Source organism: Scyliorhinus torazame, chromosome 2 (assembly GCF_047496885.1).
Source record: "Scyliorhinus torazame isolate Kashiwa2021f chromosome 2, sScyTor2.1, whole genome shotgun sequence".
NCBI lineage: Eukaryota > Metazoa > Chordata > Chondrichthyes > Carcharhiniformes > Scyliorhinidae > Scyliorhinus > Scyliorhinus torazame.
The window spans coordinates 131,207,728-131,232,768 of NC_092708.1; the positions used below are offsets into that span (position 1 = coordinate 131,207,728).

At 50.0% G+C, this 25,041-nt stretch overlaps 1 protein-coding gene across 4 annotated transcripts in view; it reads right to left on the reverse strand.

The window, feature by feature from the left end:
* Window positions 1-229: 229 nt before the first annotated feature.
* The window catches only part of LOC140407796 (cytochrome c-like), a 57,515-nt gene continuing 32,703 nt past the window's right edge, over window positions 230-25,041 (reverse strand). For 2 of the 4 annotated variants that reach the window (XM_072495051.1, XM_072495053.1), the window contains exons 2-3: window positions 667-842; window positions 230-588 (exon numbers count right to left, since the gene is read on the reverse strand). In XM_072495051.1, the coding sequence (XP_072351152.1) occupies window positions 443-588; window positions 667-835 (315 nt within the window). In that variant the 5' untranslated portion in view covers window positions 836-842 and the 3' untranslated portion in view covers window positions 230-442. Of the gene's footprint in view, window positions 589-666; window positions 843-2,660; window positions 2,791-25,041 lie in introns of those variants that run through there. The other 2 variants (XM_072495052.1, XM_072495054.1) reach the window with 2 other exon arrangements.

Below are 25,041 nucleotides of genomic sequence, written 5' to 3' on the forward strand. Positions count from 1 at the left end.
GCCCTCAGAGGATGACAAGTTCCACAAAAATTAAGGTATATCTTGTTAGATGCAATCTGCTCCTGCTAATCAATGTCAGTTGATAGTCATTTGGGCACGTCCATGGAGATATCTGTTGCTTAAGCTTCACAAAGGAGAATGTCAGAAATTGCTAAAACAAAGGAATATATGGCTTGGAACCAAATTTACTTATGGTAATGCAACAAATTATTTTCATATTACTAAGGCATTTTGAAAAGGTACCTAACTTTATTTTAGAAGTTGCAAGTTTGTTACACGTTCAAATCATTTCCATTGCCAAAGGAAGAATCTACTAACAAATTAGTACTCAACATAGAGAAGCAGATGAACTACATAAGTGATTTACTCCTGGCTAAATTTTTGAATGACAAACAAAAAAGTACATTTCAAAATTAAATTAAGCATATAATTAAAGTTTTTACTACGACGATGCTTGCTTTAAATAAGCAATGAGGTCAGCACGTTCATTTTTCTTCTTGATGCCAGCAAACAGCATTTTTGTTCCAGGAATATATTTTTTGGGGTTCTCCAAATAGTCCATTAGAGTGTTTTCTCCCCATGTGATGCCTGCATATAAATTCAAATTTTACTTTAAGGACAGATAATACTGAAATGCAAACAAAGTTGCAGTCTAAATTGCACTACCTTTAGTCTTGTTTGCATCAGTGTAGGTAAATCCTGCAGCTGATCCGGTCTTGCGTCCAAAAAGACCCCAGAGGTTTGGGCCAACCATATGTTTTCCACCTTTTTCAATTGTGTGGCACACAACACACTTCTGTACAAAGATTTTCTTTCCTTTCTCTGGATCACCCATTTAGACTCTAACTTGACAAAAAGGAAAACATTAGGGATTGTACATGCTGTCAAATTTCAAATGAATTGATTCAAAATATACTTCTCTAAAATGAAATCATAAAAATTAATCTGAAGTTTTATTATGCATCGATTCTACAATATTAATTTAGCTCGGTGGGGTTCATTTTTCCCTACCGGATGACCCACGCATACATAATTCACAGAAGAGAGTGAAGACCATCCCACCCAGTCTCCACCCCATTTATGTTTGGCAAGCATTCCCAATAGGTTAGGGAAAATGCTCAGGAAAGAAACAATAACTTTTATTCAAAACACAAACCAATGCCCTAACACTGGTTATAACCAATGTGATAATATGGTACATAACAATTGTATTCTAGGTTGCTGGGCTGTGGCTGAAATCAACTTTAAAAGGGCAGAGAACATCTTCCATTTGGAATGGAAAATTGACTTCTGGGAAGTGAGGAAACATCATTATCACTTTGGCATTTTGACAGTATCTTGACCAGGAACTTTTAAGGGGAGCTGGATGCACATTTCGGATCCCATTATTCTCCTCTTGCACAATGGATATTTCATTTGAAGTCCACATGTGTTAGTAGAATGACAAGGAAAACTTTTAAACACCAGGGAGACAAAGATTCACTATGAGGATGACAAAATACAAATTTCTTTACCCGTCAGTCTGGCCTCAATAAAAGTCGAGATGGATTTGCAGGTACAGCATTAGTTATTTTATTTGGCTTGCAAGCCTGATTCATTTCACAGAGGCATAGGACACATCTAGTCTCCTACACCCCGGAAAAGTGAATGAACAAAGAGACAAAGGGATTTCTGCAAATAAATTCAAATGGTATCAAGTTTCACATACACGATTCCCATAGGTCATCCTATACCCCTCCTGACCTGGTCATACATTCTGATTGGCTCACTTCTCAAGGAGAGGGTTCCTAAACATCAATGTTGTGCCAATTAAGAAGAACAAAGAAATGTACAGCACAGGAACAGGCCCTTCGGCCCTCCAAGCCCGTGCCGACCATGCTGCCCGACTAAACTACAATCTTAAAGAACAAAGAAATGTACAGCACAGGAACAAAATTGTATCAACCCCAAAGGAATTTTCTGGATCTTCCAGAGTAGCAACACCATCAGAGATTCTGGTTCACCAGGGAGGACAAACTGCAGCTCACCAGATAGTGCTGCAAGTGACAGTGAAGGTAAAAGTTGCCTTCAATTATTTTGCCTCTGGCATTTTCCAGGGAACCAATGGAACTTTTAGTTTTACTATGCAGTCCGTGTAACAATATGTATATTATAAGGAATACAAAGGGTGAACAATTTGATGTTAATACTTCTCACCACCAGATGGAGATAAGGAGTGGTCATATAAATGTCATGTGACTCCTGGGATTCTGGGAGATGGTGTTTAGGAGTGTAATGACTTAGGCCAGGCCTTTGAGATGGGCCAATTAGAATAAGAGTTCCCTGATTAGTGACCCAATCAGGGAACCCCTTTCTGTGTATATAACAGAGAGTGTCAGATCCTCTGCACTCCTGATGTAGACAGCAGACGGAATGGTCATGGTCATGGTCATGGTCATGGTCATGGTCATGGTCATGGTCATGGTCATGGTCATGGTCATGGTCATGGTCATGGTCATGGTCATGGTCATGGTCATGGTCATGGTCATGGTCATTCAGCTGCTGGGTTTGTAAATAAATAGGAATTCTGTGGACTTATTACAAGGAGTGAGATAGATTAGTTGCATAATGTAGAGTTCTGTAGTTTGCGATATTGTATAGTTTAATTTAATAACTTATACCTTGTGACTTCTTCAAATCTTATTTAAGTTGTTTAAATAAATCAGCTTTGTTCATTTACTTAGCTTTATGTTCTTTCTTCAACACTACGTTCTCAAGATACCCTGATAGACACAAAGTGAACATCATAGTCTGTAATACAGATAGATATTTGATTTATTTTTTTGTCAGAGCAAGGAAAGAACTCTTTAAATGGCAATTAAGGTCGCAGAACTGCACTATAAGAAAATTGAAAGAAATGTTATTGCATTAATGGTCAACTTGTGTGCAACAATTTTCACTGGATACTTCAGGTAAATTACAGATTCCCCAACAGCATTCATTTCTGGTGCATTCATTTTATGGCCATCCACCAGCATTTGCTGATATCTAGAAAGTCAAGGATTAGATTCTAAAAGACCAGAGATATACTCTGCTGCCTTGGTTTCTGACCTTTCTGTGGCATGCATATGCATCAGCAGAGCAAAGGTACAATGAAGTGCACAATTCCACCAAATCCATCATGATAGGAATGGTAAAGCCGCACTTTACAGGTCTGGGGACATCAAATATTCTTGATTTTTCAGATGTGAAAACACAATATTCAAATTCATTGGCCTCGATTCCCTGATTAGGTCTAATTCCCAACCAGGAGTGAGGCACAGGAAGAAGAGCACATTCCTGACCTTGCCCCACATATATTTCCAGAGTCACATCATTAGTACCGTCTTCAGGTGCTCTCAGCTACAACCATAAGACGGTAATGCTGTAATTTAGAACTTTCACATTACTGGAGAGGAAATCACAGCGATGCTGGGTCCACTGTGATTTGTTATATATATTAATGATTTGGATGAGCATGTCGGAGGCATGGGGCGGAATTCTCCGCAATCGGCGCCATGTCCGCCGACCGGCACCAAATACGGCGCAAATCAGTCCGGCATCGCGCCGCCCCAAAGGTGCGGAATCCTCCGCACCTTGAGCAGCCGAGCCCTAACCTTGAGGGGCTAGGCCCGCGCCGGACTGTTTTCCGCCCCGCCAGCTGGCGGGAAAGGCCTTTGGTGCCCCGCCAGCTGGCGAGGAAATGACTTTGCCGGGCGGCGCATGCACGGGAGCGTCAGCGGCCGCTCACGGCATCCCCGCGCATGCGCAGTGGAGGGGGTCTCTTCTGCCTCCGCCATGGTGGAGACCGTGGCGAAGGCGGAAGGAAAAGAGTGCCCCCACGGCACAGGCCCGCCCGCGCCGCCTTGTCCCGCCGGCAAGAGAGGTGGTTTAATCCATGCCGGCGGGACAGGCATTCCAGCAGCGGGACTTCGGCCCATCCGGGTAGATTACTACCTACCACTACTGGCCAATACTTAACTTTTGGGAATGACCCACCAGGTCAGGGAAACAAATGGCTTATCGAATTGGGTCTGGCCCGCGGGATTCAAAGGCTGATACAGGTCGATGGCTAGGAGTCTCTATCGGGTAGCGATCGCTGGAGTCAAACTTACGGTTTCTGGTCGATGGTTCTTGCGAAGGTTGCGAGCTGGAGAAGAAGGGAGAGAAGGGTCAATCTGAACTTGGCCCCTATTTTTATAGTCGCGGGGGCTTCCCGCTTCTCGGGGCGGACCTTGACCCTGGTCCCAAGTGATTGGACTTGTTACCAATCACTGGGTTCGATATGCTCCAATAATGGGGCGATTCCTTGATCGGGGGGTGGTCGCTCACCTTTCTTTGTCTCGGCCACTGCTGGTGCCGAGAGGTCTGGATCGGCATTCAATTGCTAATACGTTGCAATTGTTCCCGTGGATAGCCGATTAAACTGCAGGTGTCTGGGTTGATGTGCTGCTAATGGTCGCAGGTATCGATCTGGGCCGACTTCCCCAGAGCCGAATACGCTGTTCTGTCTGCAGCTGTCCGTTTGTGCCCTGTTGGCTGCTTTTCCCATCAGCCTTTTTGGTTCGCCAATTTACATCAGGTTTTGGCCAAATTAATCGGGAATCAGCCATTTTAGGTGGCTACAATAAGATCACATGTGGAATACTGTGTTCAGTTCTGGTCACCTTGTTATAGGAAGGATATTGTTAAACTAGAAAGACTGCTGAAGAGATTTACGAGGATGCTACCAGGACTTGATGGTCTGAGTTATAAGGAGAGGCTGGATAGGCTGGGACATTTTCCCTGGAGAGTAGGAGGCTTAGGGGTGATCTTATAGAGGTCTATAAAATAATGAGGAGCACAGATAAGGTAGATAGTCAACATCTTTTCCCAAAGGTAGAGGAGTCTAGAACTAGAGGGCATAGGTTTAAGGTGAGAGGGGAGAGATACAAAAGATACCAGAGAGGAGTTATTTTCACACAGAGGGTTGTGAGCATCTGGAACGAGCTGCCAGAGGCAGTGGTAGAGGTGGGTACAATTTTTTCCTTTAAAAACAACTAGACAGTTACATGGGCAGGATGGGTTGAGAGGGATATGGGCCAAATGCGGGCAAGTGGGACTAGATTTGTGATAGAAACTGTGCAGCATGGACAAGCTGGGTCGAAGGGCCTGTTTTCATGCTGTAAACATCTATGACCATATTTCAAAGTTTGCAAAATCACACACAATTCAGAAGTGTAATAAATAGGATAGTAACACACTTCAGAATGACAGACAGATTGGTAATACGGGCAGAGACATTGCAGACAAAATTTAATGCAGCAAAGTGTAAAATAATGCAGTTTAAAAGGATGAATAAGAAACAACATATGCTGTTTGGTACAATTTTAAAGGGGCTGCAGGAACAGAGAAACCTGGTCATGACACATTGAGATGGCTGTTAGAAAAGCATAGCAGCCCATGGCTTCACAGTCAAAGGCGTGAGGGGAATTTCAACACCTCGCCCCAACATATTTGCAGGGTGATCCAGTCTCTGGAGTAGGACTTGATCCACAAACTTTTGATTCAGAGTGTGAGCATTACCAAATAACTCACAGTGGACACATCATGTGCTGCTTTTTATGTTCTGTGAACTACTATTTATAAAATCTTCTTCAGCAATGAGCCTATTCCCTAATTACTGCATTAATCTAATGCAGGATCTAACTATCGTCCCTTGACATTCAATGCTATTATCATCGCTGAATCACCCTGTGGTAGTCACCACTAATTGTATAGTAGTTGCAATGATGATTATTAGAGGTAATACGATAAGGCTCCTGTACTATAGGTGCAGGGGTAAATCCCTGCCTGCTGGCACCGCCCAGTAGGCGGAGTATAAATGTGTGTGCACACCCGAGCTGCTACCATTCTGGTAGCAGCTGCAGGAGGCCACACATCTCTGCTTAATAAAGCCTCGATTATTCTCTACTCTCGTCTCGTAGTAATTGATAGTGCATCAATTTATTAAGCAGAGATATTACAGCGATGGAACTTCGTATCAAGCCTGATCGCCTACAGTTGCACCCTCAAGCAGCTAACGCCATGTCGGCCTTCGACCACTGGCTAGCTTGCTTCGAAAGCTACCTCAGATCATCGAATGAACAACCCTCGGACGCACAGAAGCTCCAGGTCCTGTACTCACAGAGGAACTGTGATTGCCAGGCAGTTTCGGCAGTCGAACATATGGAACTTTTAATCAGGGAAGCTTTTGTTACGGGCATGGGGTCGGCGTACATCCGCCAGTGTCTATTAGAAGGGGGTACACTCGCAAACTCACTAACAGTAGCCTCCCGTAACTTACAGTCGTACGACCCCGGCACACGGCACCCTCATGGACATCGTGGGCCCCACCAGCTACAGCTACTGCCCCCAACCCACCCCAAGCCTGCACCGCGTGGCAGCCAGAAAACCCCGGGGGCCCAAATGCTACTTCTGCAGACAGACCAAACACCCCGGCAGCGCTGCCCGGCGCGGAGTGCAACCTGTAAGGCCTGCGGAAAGAAGGGATATTTTGCTGCGGTATGCCAGGCCCAATCGATCGCTGCAGTTTCTAGCCCCAGCGTTCCTACACCCTCCATGTGCAACCCGTGGGCGCCGCCATTTCCATCCCCGCAGACCACGTGCGGTTCATGGGCGCAGCCATCTTCCTCACAGCAGACCACGTGCGGCTCGTGGGCGCTGCCATCTTTAACATCACCCGCCAGACGTTCCCCCCGACGGCTGAGGCCCACCAGGCCTTCAACCGCATCAAGGCAGACACCGGCAAGGACACGATGCACGCGGTCGACGAGTCCCTCCCTTTTCAGGTCGAGAACGATGCATCGGACGTCGCTCTGGCCGACACCCTCAACCAGGCAGGCAGACCCGTGGCATTTTTTCCCGCACCCTCCATGCCTCCGAAATTCGGCACTCCTCTGTCGAAAAGGAAGCCCAAGCCATCGTGGAAGCTGTGCGGCATTGGAGGCCTTACCTGGCCGGCAGGAGATTCACTCTCCTCACTGACCAACGATCGGTTGCCTTCATGTTCACTAATACACAGCGGGGCAAGATCAAAAATGATAAAATCTGGAGGTGGAGGATCGAGCTCTCCACCTACAATTACAAGATTTTGTATCGCTCCGGGAAGCTCAACGAGCCCCTCGATGCCCTATCCGAGGTACATGTGCCAGCGCACAAGTGGACCGACTCCGGGCCCTACACGGTGGTCTCTGTCACCCGGGGGTCACCCGGTTCTTTCACTTCATAAAGGCCCGCAACCTGCCCTACTCCATTGCGGAGGTCAGGGCTGTCACCAAAGACTGCCAGCTCTGCGCGGAGTGCAAACTGCACTTCTACCGGCCAGACCGAGCACACCTGGTGAAGGCCTCCCGCCCCTTTGAATGCCTCAGCATGGACTTCAAAGGGCCCCTCCCCTCCACCGACCGAAACACGTACTTCCTGAACGTGGCCGATGAGTACTCCCGCTTCCCCTTCGCCATCCCATGCCCCGATATAACGTCTGCCACGGTCATTAAAGCACTCAACAGCATCTTCGCCCTGTTCGGTTTCCCCACTTACGTCCACAGCGACGCGCTCCACTCCATCCGGTCATTACTCTGCACTGCAACTAATGAAACCCCCCATGAACGTCTCCTTGCCTTCCCCAGGACGTCTACCTCCGGGGTTGATGCACTAAGCGTCAAGAACCACAAAGACATGTGAGACTTTAACTAAGGCTTTAATATACTACATGGGAGGCTTACCTGACACAGACGACCCCAGACAGAATGGGGCCGGTCCCAGAAGAGGGTTCTTATACGTAACTCCCGGGGGAGTGGCTAAGGCGGAGCTCTCCGTGGCCAGGTCGGGTTACCTACCAGTGACCGAACCTCAGCAGAGCTACAGTACAATACACAGTATTACAGGGCCACGTTACACACAACTATTATATACTATGTACAATGGTAGGGAAGTACAGTGGTGTATCACCACAGGGGTTTCGCTCCCAATGTGGCTGGCAGCTCCTGGACCCATCCTCCTCCGCAAACACGTACGGATCCACAGGGCAGACCCGTTGGTCGAAAGGGTACAACTGCTGCACGCAAACCCGCAGTGGCGTACCCCGACGGGCGCCACGACACAGTGTCCCTCCAGGATCTGGCACCAGCTGGATCCCCACCCACGGCCCACCACCCGACACCCCTGCCTCCGATTGCCCCTACGCCACTCACCCTCCCCCCAGCGCACTTCACCACAGCCTCCGCCCCAGGACGATCCATCCTCCCATTGGTTCCACCCGGGGTGAAGACGAGGACGGCACGCTTCCGGAGTCACAGGCGACAAAGTCGGCACCCGCATCACCACTGGGACCGAGGCGATCACAGCGGAGGATCAAGGCCCCGACCGGCTGAACTTGTAAATGTCACCTGAACTGTAAATTTTTCAACCAAACTTTAAATTTTCCCACCACCCTCGCTGGACTCCTTTTTAACAGGGGGTGAATGTGGTAGTCACCACTGATTGTAAGTAGTTGTAATGATGATTATTAGAGATAATACAGTAAGGTTCCTGTACTATAGGTACGGGGGTAAATCCCTGCCTGCTGGCTCCGCCCAGTAGGCGGAGTATAAATGTGCGTGCACACCCGAGCTGCTTCCATTCTGGTAGCAGCTGCAGGAGGCCACACATCTCTGCTGAATAAAGCCTCGATTATTCTCTACACCCCGACCGCACGGCACCCTCATGGACATTGTGAGCCCCACCAGCTACAGCTACCGCCCCCAACCCACCCCAAGCCTGCACTGCTCGGCAGCCAACCAATCCCGGGGGGGCCCAAATGCTACTTCTGCGGGCAGACCAACCACCCCCGGCAGCGCTTCCCGACGCGGAGTGCAACCTGTAAGGCCTGCGGAAAGAAGGGACATTTTGCTGCGGTATGCCAGGCCCGATCAATCGCTGCAGTTTCTAGCCCCAGCGTTCCTACACCCCCATGTGCAACCCGCCATTTTCATCCCCGCAGACTACGTGCAGCCCGTAGGCGCCACCATCTTCCACCCAGCAGACCATGTGCAGCCCGTGGGTGCCGCCATCTTTAACGCCGGCCGCCATGTGGGTTACCATTGTTCAAACACTGAAGTGGACTAGCCATATTAATACTGTGGCTACCAGAGCAAGTCAAAGGCTAGGGATCCTACGGTAAGTAACTCACCTCCTGACCCCCCAAAGCCTGTCTATCATCTACAAGGCACAAGTCAGGAGTGTAATGCAGGGTTTTTCAAACTCAGGGTCGCGACTCGCAGGTGGGTCACGGGCAGGTGTCAGGGGAGTTATGGCGTTCCCGGTTGCGGAAGGAAAATCCCAATTGCCATGGCCAGCTTTTAAGAATGCTGGCCACGGGCAGTCCCCGATTGGTTGCGATATTTGAGGGCGTGGAGTGATGCAAGGCTGGGCTGTGAGCTGGTTACTGCGCAAGTGGGGGGGGGGGGGGGGGGGGGGGGGGGGGGGGGGGGGGGGTGAGGACGCCAGCTGACGAGCATCCACATGGGCACACAATGCTAACAGTAGTGGCCCCAGCTTGGAGTTCTGCTCTCGTGCTCACCCTTTGCGTGCTGCTCGGCTCGTCCCTTGCCACCGATCGGCAGTATGTAATCTGCGGCTCCGTGGTCAAGCTGTTCAACAGCTGGCACAACGGCCGCTTGCACTCCCATGACGTGAAGTACTGGTTGTGAGTTGGTCAGTGAGAGGGAAGCCAGGCCAGATTTGTCAGCGAGGAACACCGAACAAACGAAGCCAGTCAACAGAATCCCTACTGTGCAGGAGGCCATTCGGCCCATTGAGTCTGCACTAGCCCTTGGAAAGAGCACCCTACCTAGGCCTACACCCACACCCCATCCCCTAACCCAGTCTAATGTTTTGGACACTATGGGGCAATTTAGCATGGCCAATCCACCTAACCTGCACATTTTTGGACTGTGGGAGGAAACTAGAGCACCCAGAGGAAACCCACACATAGGGAGATAGTGTGAACTCCACACAGGCAATCACGTGAGGCCGGAATTGAACCAGAGTCCTTGGTGCTGTGAGGCAGTAATGCTAACCACTGTGCCATCATGCCGCCCATAGGGCTGACACATGTCAACACTGGAAGAAACCTACTCATCACTTTGTGTCGCCTCGCTCTGGAAACCAGGAAGTAAGTGCTTTTGGAGAGAATGGAGAAGGAGATGACTTGAATGTTTGGATAGTGCAATGTAGTGGAACCAGTAAGAAATATTGTGACATTGTCTGTGTTTGACAAGTTACTTCATCTCATCTGGTGATGGTCTACACCTGGACCAGAGGGGTACCAATCTCCTGGGGGGGAAATTTGCTAATGCTCTTCGGGAGGGTTTAAACTAGTTCAGCAGGGCCTTGGGAACCTGAATTGTAGCTCCAATATACAGGAGGTTGAGAGTAGCGAGGTCATGCGTAAGGTTTCAAAGTTGCAGGAGTGTACCGGCAGGCAGGAAGGTGGTTTAAAGTGTGTCTTCTTCAATGCCAGGAGCATCCGGACTAAGGTGGGTGAACTTGCGGCATGGGTTGGTACCTGGGACTTCGATGTTGTGGCAATTTCGGAGACATGGATAGAGCAGGGACAGGAATGGTTGTTGCAGGTGCCGGGGTTTAGATATTTCAGTAAGCTCAGGGAAGGTGGTAAAAGAGGAGGAGGGGTGGCATTGTTAGTCAAGGACAGTATTACGGTGGCAGAAAGGACGTTTCATGAGGACCCGTCTACTGAGGTAGTATGGGCTGAGGTTAGAAACAGGAAAGGAGAGGTCACCCTGTTAGGGGTTTTCTATAGGCCTCCGAAAAGTTCCAGAGATGTAGAGGAAAGGATTGAAAAGATGATTCTGGATAGGAGCGAAAGCAACAGGGTAGTTGTTATGGGGGACTTTAACTTTCCAAATATTGACTGGAAACGCTACAATTCGAATACTTTAGCTGGGCCTGTTTTTGTCCAATGTGTGCAGGAAGGTTTCCTGACACAGTATGTAGATAGGCCAACGAGAAGCAAGGCCATATTGGATTTGGTACTGGGTAATGAACCAGGACAGGTGTTAGATTTGGAGGTAGGTGAGCACTTTGGTGATAGTGACCACAATTCGATTAAGTTTACTTTAGTGATGGAAAGGGATAGGTATATACCGCAGGGCAAGAGTTATATCTGGGGGAAAGGCAATTATGATGCGATGAGGCAAGATTTAGGATGCATTGGATGGAGAGGAAAACTGCAGGGGACGGGCACAATGGAAATGTGGAGCTTGTTCGAGGAACAGCTACTTGATAAGTATGATAAGTCCTTGATAAGTATGTACCTGTCAGGCAGGGAGGAAGTGGTCGAGCAAGGGAACCATGGTTTACTAAAGCAGTCGAAACACTTGTCAAGAGGAAGAAGGAGGCTTATGTAAAGATGAGACATGAAGGTTCAGTTAGGGCGCTCGAGAGTTACAAGTTAGCTAGGAAGGACCTAAGGAGAGAGCTACGAAGAGCCAGGAGGGGACATGAGAAGTCTTTGGCAGGTAGGATCAAGGATAACCCTAAAGCTTTCTATAGATATGTCAGGAATAAACGAATGACTAGGGTAAGAGTAGGGCCAGTCAAGGACAGTAGTGGGAAATTGTGCTTGGAGTCCGAGGAGATAGGAGAGGTGCTAAATGAATATTTTTCATCAGTATTCGCACAGGAAAAAGACAATGTTGTCGAGGAGAATACTGAGATTCAGGCTACTAGACTAGAAGGGCTTGAGATTCATAAGGAGGAGGTGTTAGCAATTCTAGGGAGGAGATTGCTGAGCCTTTGGCTTTGATCTTTAAGTCATCTTTGTCTACAGGAATAGTGCCAGAAGACTGGAGGATAGCAAATGTTGTCCCCTTGTTCAAGAAGGGGAGTAGAGACAACCTCGGTAACTATAGACCAGTGAGCCTTACTTCTGTTGTGGGCAAAATCTTGGAAAGGTTTATAAGAGAGAGGATGTATAATCATCTGGAAAGGAATAATTTGATTAGAGATAGTCAACACGGTTTTGTGAAGGGTCATGGTCGTGCCTCACAAACCTTATTGAGTTATTTGAGAAGGTGACCAAACAGGTGGATGAGGGTAAAGCAGTTTATGTGGTGTATATGGATTTCAGTAAAGCATTTGATAAGGTTTCCCATGGTAGGCTACTGCAGAAAATACGGAGGCATGGGATTCAGGGTGATTTAGCAGTTTGGATCAGAAATTGGCTAGCTGGAAGAAGACAAAGGGTGCTGGTTGATGGGAAATGTTCAGACTGGAGTCCAGTTACTAGTGGTGTACCACAAGGATCTGTTTTGGGGTCACTGCTGTTTGTCATTTTTATAAATGACCTGGAGGAGGTCGTAGAAGTAAATTTGCAGATGGTGTAGATGGGCTTTAGAGTGGTTTCACAGGTCGGCGCACCATCGAGGGCCGAAGGGCCTGTACTGCGCTGTAATGTTCTATATTCTATCTGAAGTCATAGTTTGAAAAGTATAGGACGGGGTATCGAGTTTAAAAGCTCAAAAATGATGTTACAATTATATAGAACTTTGGTTAGGCCACATTTGGAATACTGTGACCAATTCTGGTCACCGCACTACCAGAAGGATGTGGAGGCTTTAGAGAGAGTACAGGAAAGGTTTACCAGGATGTTGCCTGGTATGGATGGTATTAGTTATGAGGAGAGTTTGAACAAACAGGGATTGTTCTCCCTAGAGAGACGGAGGCTGAGAGGCGACCTGATAGATGTTTATAAAATTATTAGGGGTATGGATAGGGTGAACAGTTGGAGGCTTTTTCCCATGGCGGAAATGACAATTACAAGGGGGCACAAGTTCAAGGTGAGGGGGGGAAAGGTTCAGTGGAAATGTGTGGAGGAAGTTTTTTACACAGAGGGTGGTGGTGGCCTGTAATGCACTGCCAAGTGAGGTGGTTGAGGCAGATACGTTCGCGACCGTTAAGACTTATTTGGATAGGCACATGAACAGACGGGGTGTAGAAGGATACAGGTGGTTGGTCTAGATAGGACTCGTGATCGGCGCAGGATTGGAGGGCCTAAGGGCCTGTTCCTGTGCTGTATTGTTATTTGTTCATAAAGTGAAAACAAGATTGGACTTTTTTCTATACTTGTTTGTTTCTAAAGAAATGGGAATATACTTAAAACAAAGTTTGTGTGTAAACATAAGGATGAGCATGTTCAACTGAAATTGTTTTAATTTTCAGTCGTAAAAAGTCATAAACTTGGAAAATTCAGGTATTGGAAAGAAAGTTTCCGAATAAAAAAAGAATGCTGGTCGCGACCGGCCTTTAAATATGAATGATGGAGTTTTCCGCCAGAGGCAGTGGCAGAGAGAAGTTCACGCGCCCAGCTTGTACACTGATGCTACGCGCCATGCGTGTTTTGGGCGGGAAGTAATGTAAGAAAGATTCCTCCATTTTGTAGCTACCAGCAAGCAAGCAACAGGACTGCGTGAAGAACTGAAGGTGGATTGAGAGGATGGGGGATTTGTTTATAGAGGGGCGCCTTCCGAGTATGAGGGCGCTGGAGGAGAAGTTTGGGTTGGCGAGGGGAAACAAATTCAGGTATCTGCAGGTGCGGGACTTTCTACGTAAACACCTCAGGCTACCCTCCTGGGGTTGGACTTCCAATGTAACTTGCAAAGCCTGACCTTTAAATTCGATGGCCCTATACCCCCCTTTACTGTCTGCGGCCTCACGACCCTTAAGGTCGACCCGCCTTCCCTGTTTGCGAACCTCACCCCAGATTGCAAACCCGTCGCCACCAGGAGCAGGCGGTACAGTGCCCAGGACCAGACCTTCATCAGGTCAGAGGTCCAAAGGCTGCTGAGGGAAGGGGTCATCGAAGCGAGCAACAGTCCCTGGAGAGCTCATGTAGTGGTGGTAAAGACCGGGGAGAAACATAGGATGGTCATTGACTACAGCCAGACTATCAACAGGTTTACGCAGCTGGACCACGACACCAACCTCTGCAAATTTCTCCAGACCGCAAAAATCCTTAACTTAACGTACAATAAGGATAAATGCGTGTTTAGCACCGACCGTCTAGCCATTCTAGGCTACGTAGTGCGAAATGGAGTTATAGGCCCCGACCCAGAGCGCATGTACCCTCTCCCCCGTATAGCCGACCTGGTAAACAGGATCGCACAATACAAGGTCTTCTCCACGGTGGATCTCAAGTCCGCCTACCACCAGCTATCCCTCCGTAATAATGACCGCAAGTACACTGCCTTCGAAGCAGATGGGCGGCTCTATCAATTTTTAAGAGTTCCCTTTGGTGTCACTAATGGGGTCTCGGTCTTCCAGCGAGAGATGGACCGAATGGTTGACCGGTACGGCTTACGCGCAACATTCCCGTATCTGGATAACGTCACCATCTGAGGCCATGACCAGCAGGACCACGACACCAACCTCCGCAAATTTCTCCAGACCGCGAAAATCCTTAACTTAACGTACAAATGCGTGTTTAGCACCGACCGTCTCGCCATTCTAGGCTACGTAGTGCGAAATGGAGTTATAGGCCCCGACCCTGAGCGCATGCACCCCCTTATGGAGTTCCTCCTCCCTCACTGTCCCAAGGCCCTGAAGCGCTGCCTCGGGTTTTTTCAGTTATTACGCACAGTGGGTCCCCAACTACGCAGACAAAGCCCAACCCCTAATCCAGTCCACAACCTTCCCCCTGTCGACGGAGGCCCGCCAGGCCTTCAGCCGCATCAAAGCAGACATTGCAAAGGCCACGATGCACGCCATCGACGAGTCCCTCTCCTTCCAGGTCGAGAGCGATGTGTCCGACGTAGCTCTGGCTGCCACCCTCAACCAAGCAGGCAGGCCCGTGGCCTTCTTCTCCCGTACCCTCCATGCTTCCGAAATTCGCCATTCCTCGGTCAAAAAAAAGGCACAAGCCATAGTTGAAGCTGTGAGACATTGGAGGCATTACCTGGCCGGCAGGAGATTCACTCTCCTCACGGACCAACGGTCGGTTGCTTTCATGTTCCATAATGCACAGCGGGGCAAGATTAAAAACGACAAGATCTTGCTGTGGACGATAGAACTCTCCACCTTCAACTACGAGATCTTGTACCGTCCGGGGATGCTAAACGAGCCTCCTGATGCCCTGTCCCGCGGTACTTGTGCCACTGCACAAGTGGACCGCCTCCGAGCCCTCCACGACCTCTGCCACCCGGGGTTCACTCGTTTATTCCACTTCATCAAGACCCGCAACCTGCCCTACTCCATCGAGGTCAGGACTGTCACCAGGGACTGCCAAATCTGCGCGGAGTGCAAACCGCACTTCTACCGGCCAGAGAGGGTGCACCTGATAAAGGCTTCCCATCCCTTTGAACGCCTCAGCATGGATTTCAAAGGCCCCCTCCCCTCCAGCGACCACAACACGTATTTCCTGAACGTGATTGACGAGTACTCCCGGTTCCCATTCGCCATCCCCTGCCCAGACATGACCGCAACCACCGTCATCAAGGCCCTCCAGGGTATCTTTACACTGTTCGGTTTCCTCGCGTACATACACAGTGATAGGGTGTCCTCCTTTATGAGTGACGAACTGCATCAATTCCTGTTCAGCAGGGGCGTGGCCTCAAGCAGGACGACCAGTTACAACCCCCGGGGAAACGGACAGGTGGAGAGGGAGAATGGAACGGTCTGGAAGACTGTTCTACTGGCCCTACGGTCCAGGAATCTCCCAGTCTCCCGCTGGCAAGAAGTCCTCCCGGTGGCCCAACATGCCATCCGGTCGCTGCTCTGTACAACTACCAATCAGACACCTCATGAACGTCTCCTTGTTTTCCCCTGGATGTCCTCCTCTGCGACCTCGCTCCCAACCTGGCTAGCGACATCCAGACCCATCCTGCTTCGGAAGCACGTGCGGGCGCACAAGTCGGACCCGTTGGTTGAGAGGTTCCACCTGCTGCACGCTAACCCCCAGTACGCCTATGTGGCGTTCCCTGACGGCCGGCAAGATACAGTCTCCCTACGGGACCTGGCGCCCGCCGGAACCCCACGCGCACCCGAACCATTACCTCCACCCCCACCCCCCCCTCCCCCCCCCCCACCCCCCACAGCATCTCACTGGAGGGTCAGTACTCCCGCCGCTCCTACCGAGGCCTGCCCACCCACCGACGCCCCCTACAGGCGCCCCCCCCCCGTGTCAACCGTTTGCCCCAACAGCGCCGCCTAGGGCTGACGAAGCTGCCAGGGAGGCCGAAACCACGCTTCCGGAGTCGCAACCACCTGGACCCCCACCAGAAGCCCAGACGATTCAGAAGGACGACCAGGCCACCCGATTGACTGATTGCTTCGCTGTGACTTTAACCGTGAACGAACACTCTGTAAATATTCTCGATAGCCCTGTAAGGAGGTATCACGGTACCTCCATATCCGATCATACCATGTTAAAGGCAACTGTCACCACTGGCCACCACCCCCGCCGGACTCTTTTTTTTAACAGGGGGTGAATGTGGTATTATCAGGTATTGCGGTACCTAAGAGGCTGATGACCATTGGTTAAACCTAGGAGTTTAACATTGGCCGTTGATACGTAGCTCCGCCCTGACATGCGGAGTATAAGAACCGGTGCTGTCCCAGCAGCCTTCATTTTCTGTACCGAAGCTGCTGGGGAACAAGTTCTAGTCGATTAAAGCCTTCAGTTATGAAATCACTTCGTCTTGAGTGTAATTGATCATGCATCACAGGTGTCAACCTTCCCGCTCCTACCGCTAAGGGGGATTCAGGACAGGGTAGTTTCCAGAGGGTGGGTAGGAGAAGGGAGTGTCTCGGACATTTACAAGGAATTTATGGGGTCAGAGGAGACGCAGACCGAGGAGCTGAAGCGCAAGTGGGAGGAGGAGCTGGGAGGAGAGATAGAGGATGGTCTATGGGCGGACGCGTTGAGTAGAGTCAACACGTCCACAACATGTGCCAGGCTCAGCCTGATACAATTAAAGGTCGTTCACCGGGCTCACATGACAGTGGCCCGGATGAGCAGATTCTTTGGGGTGGAAGACAGGTGTGCAAAATGTGCGGGCGGACCAGCGAACCATGTCCACATGTTCTGGTCATGTCCGAAGTTTAGGGGATTTTGGCAGGGGTTTGCAGATGCCATGTCCGCGGTGTTAAAAACAAGGGTGGTGCTGAGTCCAGAGGAGGCGATTTTCGCTCAGGATGGCAGATTTGCCGGTAGGTATCGATTCACTCCTGGTACCATGAGGTGTTGGGTGCGCTGAGGTACAGACGAACCAACACGGTTGCGATTGGTACAACTCGGTTTTATTCCATTTAACTATTTATACATCAGACTTGGTACTCAGCACGTTGTGACTGTGTGAGTGTCTTGCTATGAGGTCCTGGCACTGTGCTGTCTCCAGATGGACTGCCCAGGAAGTGTCGTGTTTCTTGCCTTATACTGTGTCTGCTCTTGTCTGTGATTGGCTGTCGTGATATGTGTGCTAGTTGGTCCGTTGGTCTGTCTATCATTATGTATGTGTTATGATGTATGTTTGAATATCATGACATTCGGGGTGTCGGGAGGCCCGGGAATCCAGGAGAAGAAAGAGGCAGACGTTCTGGCCTTTGCTTCCCTGTTAGCCCGGAGACGGACACTATTAACTTGGAGGGACTCAAAGCCCTCGAAGTCGGAGACCTGGCTATCGGACAAGGCTAGCTTTCTGTTTGGAGAAAATCAAGTTCGCCTTGAGAGGGTCACTGTTAGGGTTCGCCCGGAGGTGGCAACCGTTTGTCGACTTCTTTGCGGAAAATTAATCGGCAGCAGAAGGGGGAGGGGGGGTTAGTTTAGCTTAGAGTAGGAGGTTAATAAAGGTGGGAGGGAAATGGCGTTTGCACTATGTTTATCATTTCATGTACATTGTTTATTGTGTTGTTGTTATAATACCAAAAAATACCTCAATAAAATGTTTATTTTTTAAAAAACCTCAACACCATCCTGGACAAAGCAGCCGGCATGATTGCTACCCTTTCCACAAACATTCAAACCCTCCACCACTGACGAACAATGGCAGCGATGTATACCATCTGCAAGATGTACTGCAGCAATTCGCCAAGGTTCCTTAGACAGGTCCAAACCCACAACCGCTACCATCTAGAAGGACAAAAGCAGCAAATACCTCGGAACTCCAGCACCTGGAGGTTCCCCTCCAAGTCACTCACCACCCTGACTTGGAAATATATCACCGTTCCTTCACTGTCACTGGGGCAACTTCCTGGAGCTCCTTCCCGAATAGTACAGTAGGTGTACCTACACCACATGGCCTGCAGCGGTTCAAGAAGGCAGCTCAACACCACCTTCTGAAGGGCAACTAAGGATGGGCAATAAATGCGGGCCTAACCAGCGACACCCACATCCCGTAAATGATTTTTTTTTTAAATCACAACGAATTACATCACTTTATGAACATTGAAACTCCATCTTAGTCGAGCAGCATGGTCGGCACGGGCTTGGAGGGCCGAAGGGCCTGTTCCTGTGCTGCACATTTCTTTGTTCTTTGTTCTTTGTATCTCCCAACTTCTGGTCCTATCCTGACCCTATTAAAATTCCTTTGCTGCTTTCTTATAGAATAAAGAATATCTTCCATTTGGTATGACTTACAAACGTTGATACCATTGTTTCAGGTCTAAATCAAAATCATTAAAAGCATATTTAGTACATCTCCCAATTTTAGCCTGAAATGACACTACAGTGTAAAAGTTAAAGGCAGCTGTGATTTTTAGAGCAAAAGGCTACCTGTCTAATGACTGCTATTAGAACCAGATTTACAAGGCTACAGTAGCAGTGTGTTTACATTAAAGACTGGCACGTAACTTTTAAATGTATTCCTTCATGAGGCGTGGGCAAAGGGAGTAGATTGAGCAGCACATAAGCAGCACTTGCTCAGCCAACCTGCCAGCTCACAACAATGGTGCACAGGAGACCGGCCCCAAGATTCAGGGGTGCAGATCTGGGGAGGCTCCTCGACTCCTGGGGATGTCTTGTTCCCCCGAGGGTCAGTCACAAGGCAGCCACTGCTGCCTGGGATGAGGTGGCAGTGGCTGTGAGCGCCGGTACTGGCCGCCAGAGCCGAAAAAAATGTTCTATAGCCTACACCAGGGGCGGAGCGAATTCCTGGCTGGTTTGCAGTATCCGAGGCTGGGCGAGGAGGATGGAGCACGGTTGGAGGGGTCGGTGAGGGAGCAGGAAGTGAAAGAGGCGATTCGGACGATGCATGCAGGAAAGATGGCAGGGCCTGATGTGTTCCAAGTTAAATTTTAGAAGAAATGTAAGGATAGGTGTGGTAAACACACTAGTAATATATTACATGTATTATGGTTCTGCCCATGTATTACAGGTACCACGGTAAATCCCTGCCTGCTGGCTCCTCTGCGGCCACGATCGGCAGGACCACGACGCAAACCTCCAAAAATTCCTCCACACAGCCAAACTCACCTCACCTACAATAAGGAGAAATGCGTGTTCCACACCAACTGCTTAGCCATCCATGGCTATGTCGTGGAAATGACGGTCTGGAAGGTCGCCCTGCTGGCCCTTCGGTCAAAAAATCTCCCAGTCTCCCGCTGGCAGGAGGTCCTCCCCGACGCGCTCCACACAATCCCGTCGCTCCTCTGCACCGCCACTAATGAGACCCCTCACGAACATGTGTTTGCCTTCTCTAGGAAGTCCACCTCCGGGGTCTCGCTCCCACCATGGCTGACAGTTCCTGGACCCGTCCTCCTCCAGAAGAATGTGCGGAGCCATAAATCGGTCCCCTTGGTTGAGAAAGTCCACCTCCTCCATGCAAACCCGCAGTACGCCTACGTGGCACACCCCGACGGGCAACAGGACACTGTCTCCCTCCGGGACCTGGTACCCGCTGGGTCCCCACCCACAACCCCCAACCTGACACCGTTCCTTCCCCTCACGGGATCCACTAAGGGGTGACGAAGACGAAGAGATCACGCTCCCAGAGTCGCAGGTGACTACGTCGGCGCCTACATCACCACCAGGACTGAGGCAATTGCAGCGGAGTGTCAAAGCCCCCAACAGGCTCAATTTGTAATGTTTTGTCACCCCTGCCAAACTTTTTTAAACAGGGGGTGAATGTGGTAAACACCACTAGTAACATATTACATGTATTACGGTCCTCCCATGTATTACAGGTACCACGGTAAATCCCAGCCTGCTGGCTCCTCCCAGCAGGCGGCGTATAAAAGTGTATGCTCGCCAGCGCTGCTCCCATTCTGGTTCCAGCTGCAGGAGGCACAACATCTTGTGCAATAAAGCCTCGATTGTTTCACCATTCTCGTCTCGTGGTAATTGACGGTACATCAATAGGTTGATGCCATTGATGGTGGGTATGTTTGAGGATGCGACAGGTAGGCGTGTCTTGCCGCAAACGATGGGTCAAGCTTCTATTTTGTTGCTGCTGAAGAAAGATAAGGATCCGGTGGAGTGTGGGTCTTACAGGCCCATATCTCTTCTGAATATAGATGTCAAGATATTGGCAACGGTGTTGGCGTCAAGGTTTGGAAAGATGTCTCCCGAAGGTGATTGCGGAGAAACAGATGGGGTTCGTGAAGGAAGGCAGTTGTTCTCGAACGTGAGGAGGTTGTTGAATGTGGTCCTGTCACTGGCGGAGGAAAAGGAGACAGAGGTGATGGCGGCACTGGACGCAGAGAAGGTGTTTGATCAGGGAGAGTGGCGTTACTTGATGGTGGTATTGGAGAGATTTAGAATTGAGCCGAGGTTTGTGGCGTGGGTGAGGCTGTTGTATAAGGGAACGATGGCGAGTGTTCGCACTAACAGCATGAACTCGGGGTATTTTTCACTGCACTGGGATACGAGACAGGGGTGCCTTATGCCCCCCATTTGTTTGCATTGGCTGTGGAGCCCTTGACCATTGCGCAAAGGATCTCGGGGCTGTAGAAGGGGATAGGTGAGGGGGGGGTTGGAGCACAGGGTGTCCCTATACGCCAATGATCTGTGGCTGTATATCTCAGAACCGAGCACGTTGGTGGGGAGTATAATGGAGCTGCGTTCAGAGATTTGGGGCGTTCTCGTAACATAAATTGAATTTAGGAAAGAGCAAGTATTTTATGGTCTCCCCGCCCAGAGTAGGGTGGGGGTGGGGGTCTGCCTGAAGCTGGAAAGGTTTTGGAGGACGGTGTTCAGTACAATCTCGGGGGTCTTATATGTGGACATGGAGCCTGGTCCCCTAGAAACCATATTCGGGGTGTCAGACCTGCCCGAGTTGCAGGCGGGAGCGGGGGCAGATGTCATAGCCTTCGCCTCGCTGATCGCTCGGAGGTGGGTCATGTTGGGGTCGAGGTCGGCTTCTCCTGTGTCTTGGCATGGCAGGGGGTCCTGCTGGAGTTTTTGAGCCTGGAGAAGTGAAGTGTGAGCTGGCGGGGGGGGGGGGGGGGGGGGGGGGGGGGGTGAAGGAGGGGTTCTACAATTGTTGGGGTTTGTTCATCATGCACTTCAGGAGTTAGTTACCATTGATTGTTGAGGGAGTTGGATTGGGGCGGGGGTTGGGCCGGGGTTTCCTGGGTTTGGGTGGGATTGTTTTTGTATTGTTGGGGTTGTTCTTTTTTTTCTTTTGTACGGTGAATATGGCGAAAAGTTGTTGAATAAAAATATATTTTTTAAAAAGGAATACTAATTGGTGCCAGCGTGACCACGTACTGGGGAGGCCGTGAATGACGGGAGGCCGTTGGATATGGGGTGGCTCCCATTAATTGTATAGAAATAGGGCTTAAGTGGTGATAATTGGTTTCTCGCCATGGATCCCGATTTCGCCTACGGGAGCTGGCCGATTGCATCGCAAACTGTTTGGCGCCTACCACAATTCTCATTTACGGCCTCTCCTGCTATTCACCAGATTTGTTTTGCTCGAGTGAGAGTGCAACGAGGCTGGAGAAATGCACCCTCGGTCTCTGTTCTCTCTCTGTAACGTCTGCTTCCCTCTAAACAGCGGTCACTTGCTGTTCAACTTGCTCAGTGAATGTTGCTACTCATTAACTCATTCCAAGCACAATCCACAGCGTGTTAATGCATTCTAATTAGCCTCAATGAGGCAAGGCTAGTTCTTAATTGGCTAACTGGGTGTGTGATCAATCTTGTGTGAGGTCTATGTGAACATGATCAGTTTATAGTTGGTTTCTCGAGGGTGGTGGTCATCTATTGATGAAATTTCCCCAGTTTCCTGACTGGAAGTTCTGAGGTGGTCCTCTTAAGGTGTCAATTACTTGTGGGATCATCCCTCACATTAAAGTTTGTTTGTTGCTTCTTGTTAAGATTTTTAAAAATGTTTTATATCTCCCTTGCGCATTTGTGCAGGATGAGGAAATATACTGTCATACCCTCATGATTGATATCTTGAGCTCATATCTCAAAATCTCATTTAATTGGTATTAAATTAGACCCTCATCTGTTACTCTTGTTTTGTACAGGTTATTTGAAGATTGCTGTTATTTCTCTCTGGCTACTTGGAATGAGTTACTTTTCTTTGACAACAAAGGATAGAGTGGTAAAGTTGCTTTTAACCTAAAAGCAAATAAAGACGTTTACAAAGTACTAATATGGTGTTATGTTGTGGTAAACACCACTGGTCACACACTACGTGTATTACGGTACTACCACTGTACTACAGTTAATACAATAAATTCCAACCTGCTGGCTTCTCCCAGCAGGCGCTGTATAAAAGTGTATGCTCTCCTACGCTGCTTTCATTCTGGTTCCAGCTGCAGGAGGCTTAACATCTAGTGCAATAAAGCCTCAATAGTTTCACCATTTCGTCTCGTGGTCATTGGTGGTACATCAATTTGTTGCACTAGAATTTTAGAGATGAACGTCTTAATCAAGCCTGATCACCTGGAGCTGAACCCTCACACAGCCAACGTCACAGCCACCTTCGAGCACTGGCTAGCCTGCTTTGAAGGATATCTCGGAGCATCCACAGAGGCCCTCTCAGACCCGCAGAAGCTCCAGATCCTCTACTCACGGGTGAGCCCACAAGTTTTCCCCCTCATTCGGGACGCACCCACCTACACGGAAGCGATGGCGCTACTAAAAGGACAGTACATCAGGACTGTGAATCAGGTGTTCGCCAGGCACCTCCTGGCCACGAGACAGCAACTCCCAGGGGAGTCTCAGGACGATTTCATGCGTGCTCTGCGGATACTTGATAGGAACTGTAATTGCCAGGCGGTGTCGGCAGTCCAACACACAGAACTGCTGATCAGAGACGCTTATGTCATGGGCATTAAGTCCAATTACGTTCGCCAGCGGTCATTGGAAGGGGGTACACTTGAACTTACAGAGACTGTGCAGCTCACTAACTCCCTAGAAGTGGCCTCCCGCAATCTAGAGTCCAACACCTCCGACCGCGCGGCACCCTCGTGGGCGTCTTGAGCGCCTCCATCTTCCGCCCCGGGTACACCAGAAGCCTGCGCCACGTGGCAGCCAGCTAACTCCGTGTGGTAGTCACCACTGATGTATATATTGTAAATGTAGGATGTTGATATAGGTGCTTTACGGTAAGGCCCCTGTACTACAGGTACGGGGGTAGATCCCTGCCTGCTGGCTCCGCTCAGTAGGCGGAGTATAAATATGTGTGCTCCCAGTACAGCAGCCATTTCGTCAGCTGCTATAGGAGGCCACACATCTCAGTGTAATAAAGCCTCGATTACATCTTACTCTCGTCTTTGTGTAATTGATCGTGCATCAATTTATTACACTGAGTTTTTCAGAAGATGGACCTCCGCATCAAGCCGGATCGCCTGCAGCTGCATCCGCAAGCAGACAACCCAAAAAGGACTTTGAACATTGGCTAGCCTGTTTCGAAGCGTACAGCGGGTCCGGGCCAGATGAATTTCCAGAAGCACAGAAGCTCCAGATCCTTTACACGCAGCTGAGCTCCAACGTCTTTCTACTTGTCCAGGACGCACCGACCTCCACAGAGGCCATGGCGCTACTGAAGGAAAACTACGCTCAGCGGACTAACACACTCTACGCCAGGCACCTCCTCTCCATGTGGCATCAACTTCCCGGTGAGTCGGTGGAAGATTTCTGGCACGCCCTGCTCCCCCTAGTTAGAGACTGTGACTGTCAGGCCGTTTCGGCCACGGAACACTCGAATTTGCTAATGAGAGGCGCATTTGTTACAGGCATAGGGTCTGACTACATCCGCCAGCGCCTCTTAGAAGGGGACACGCTCGACCTCGCAGCGACCAAAAAACTAGCGCTTTCACTTACGGTCACAGCACGCAACATTCAGGCCTATGCCCCCGACCGCGTGGCCCACCACCCCCTGTGCATCATGGACTCCGCAGACGGCCGCCCCATCGTGGACCCCATCAGCGACCGCCCTCAGCCAATCCCACGCCGGTGCCGCGCAGCAGCCAACCAACCCCGGGGGGCCCAAATGCTACTTCTGTGGGCAGTTAAAACACCCCCGACAGCGCTGCCCAGCGTGGAGCGCCCTCTGCAAGGCCTGTGGCAAGAAGGGACATTTCTCTGCAGTGTGCCAGGTTCATTCAATCGCCGCTACTGGCCCGGCACCCCCCACGTGCAGCCAGTGGGCGCCATCTTCCCCTCCTAGGACTACGTGCGGCCAATGGACGCCGCCATCCTGCTCGACTCGCAGCACGTGCGGCCCGTGGGTGCCGCCATCTTGTTCCTCCTAGGACCAACGGGTGCCGCCATCTTGTTTTCCCCACGACACGTGCGGCTTGTGGGCACCGCCATCTTACCCGACTGAGGACCCATGCCTGTCGGGCACCTCATCCGGCCGCTCATCGCCTGCAACTGCCAACGAACAGCCGCATCTCGCCTCGGTCACGATTGACCAGTCTCGACCACACAAGCTCGCAACTGCTTCAACTAAAGTGAAGATCAACGGGCACGAGATCTCCTGCCTGCTGGACTCCGGGAGCACTGAGAGCTTCATTCACCCCGATATGGTA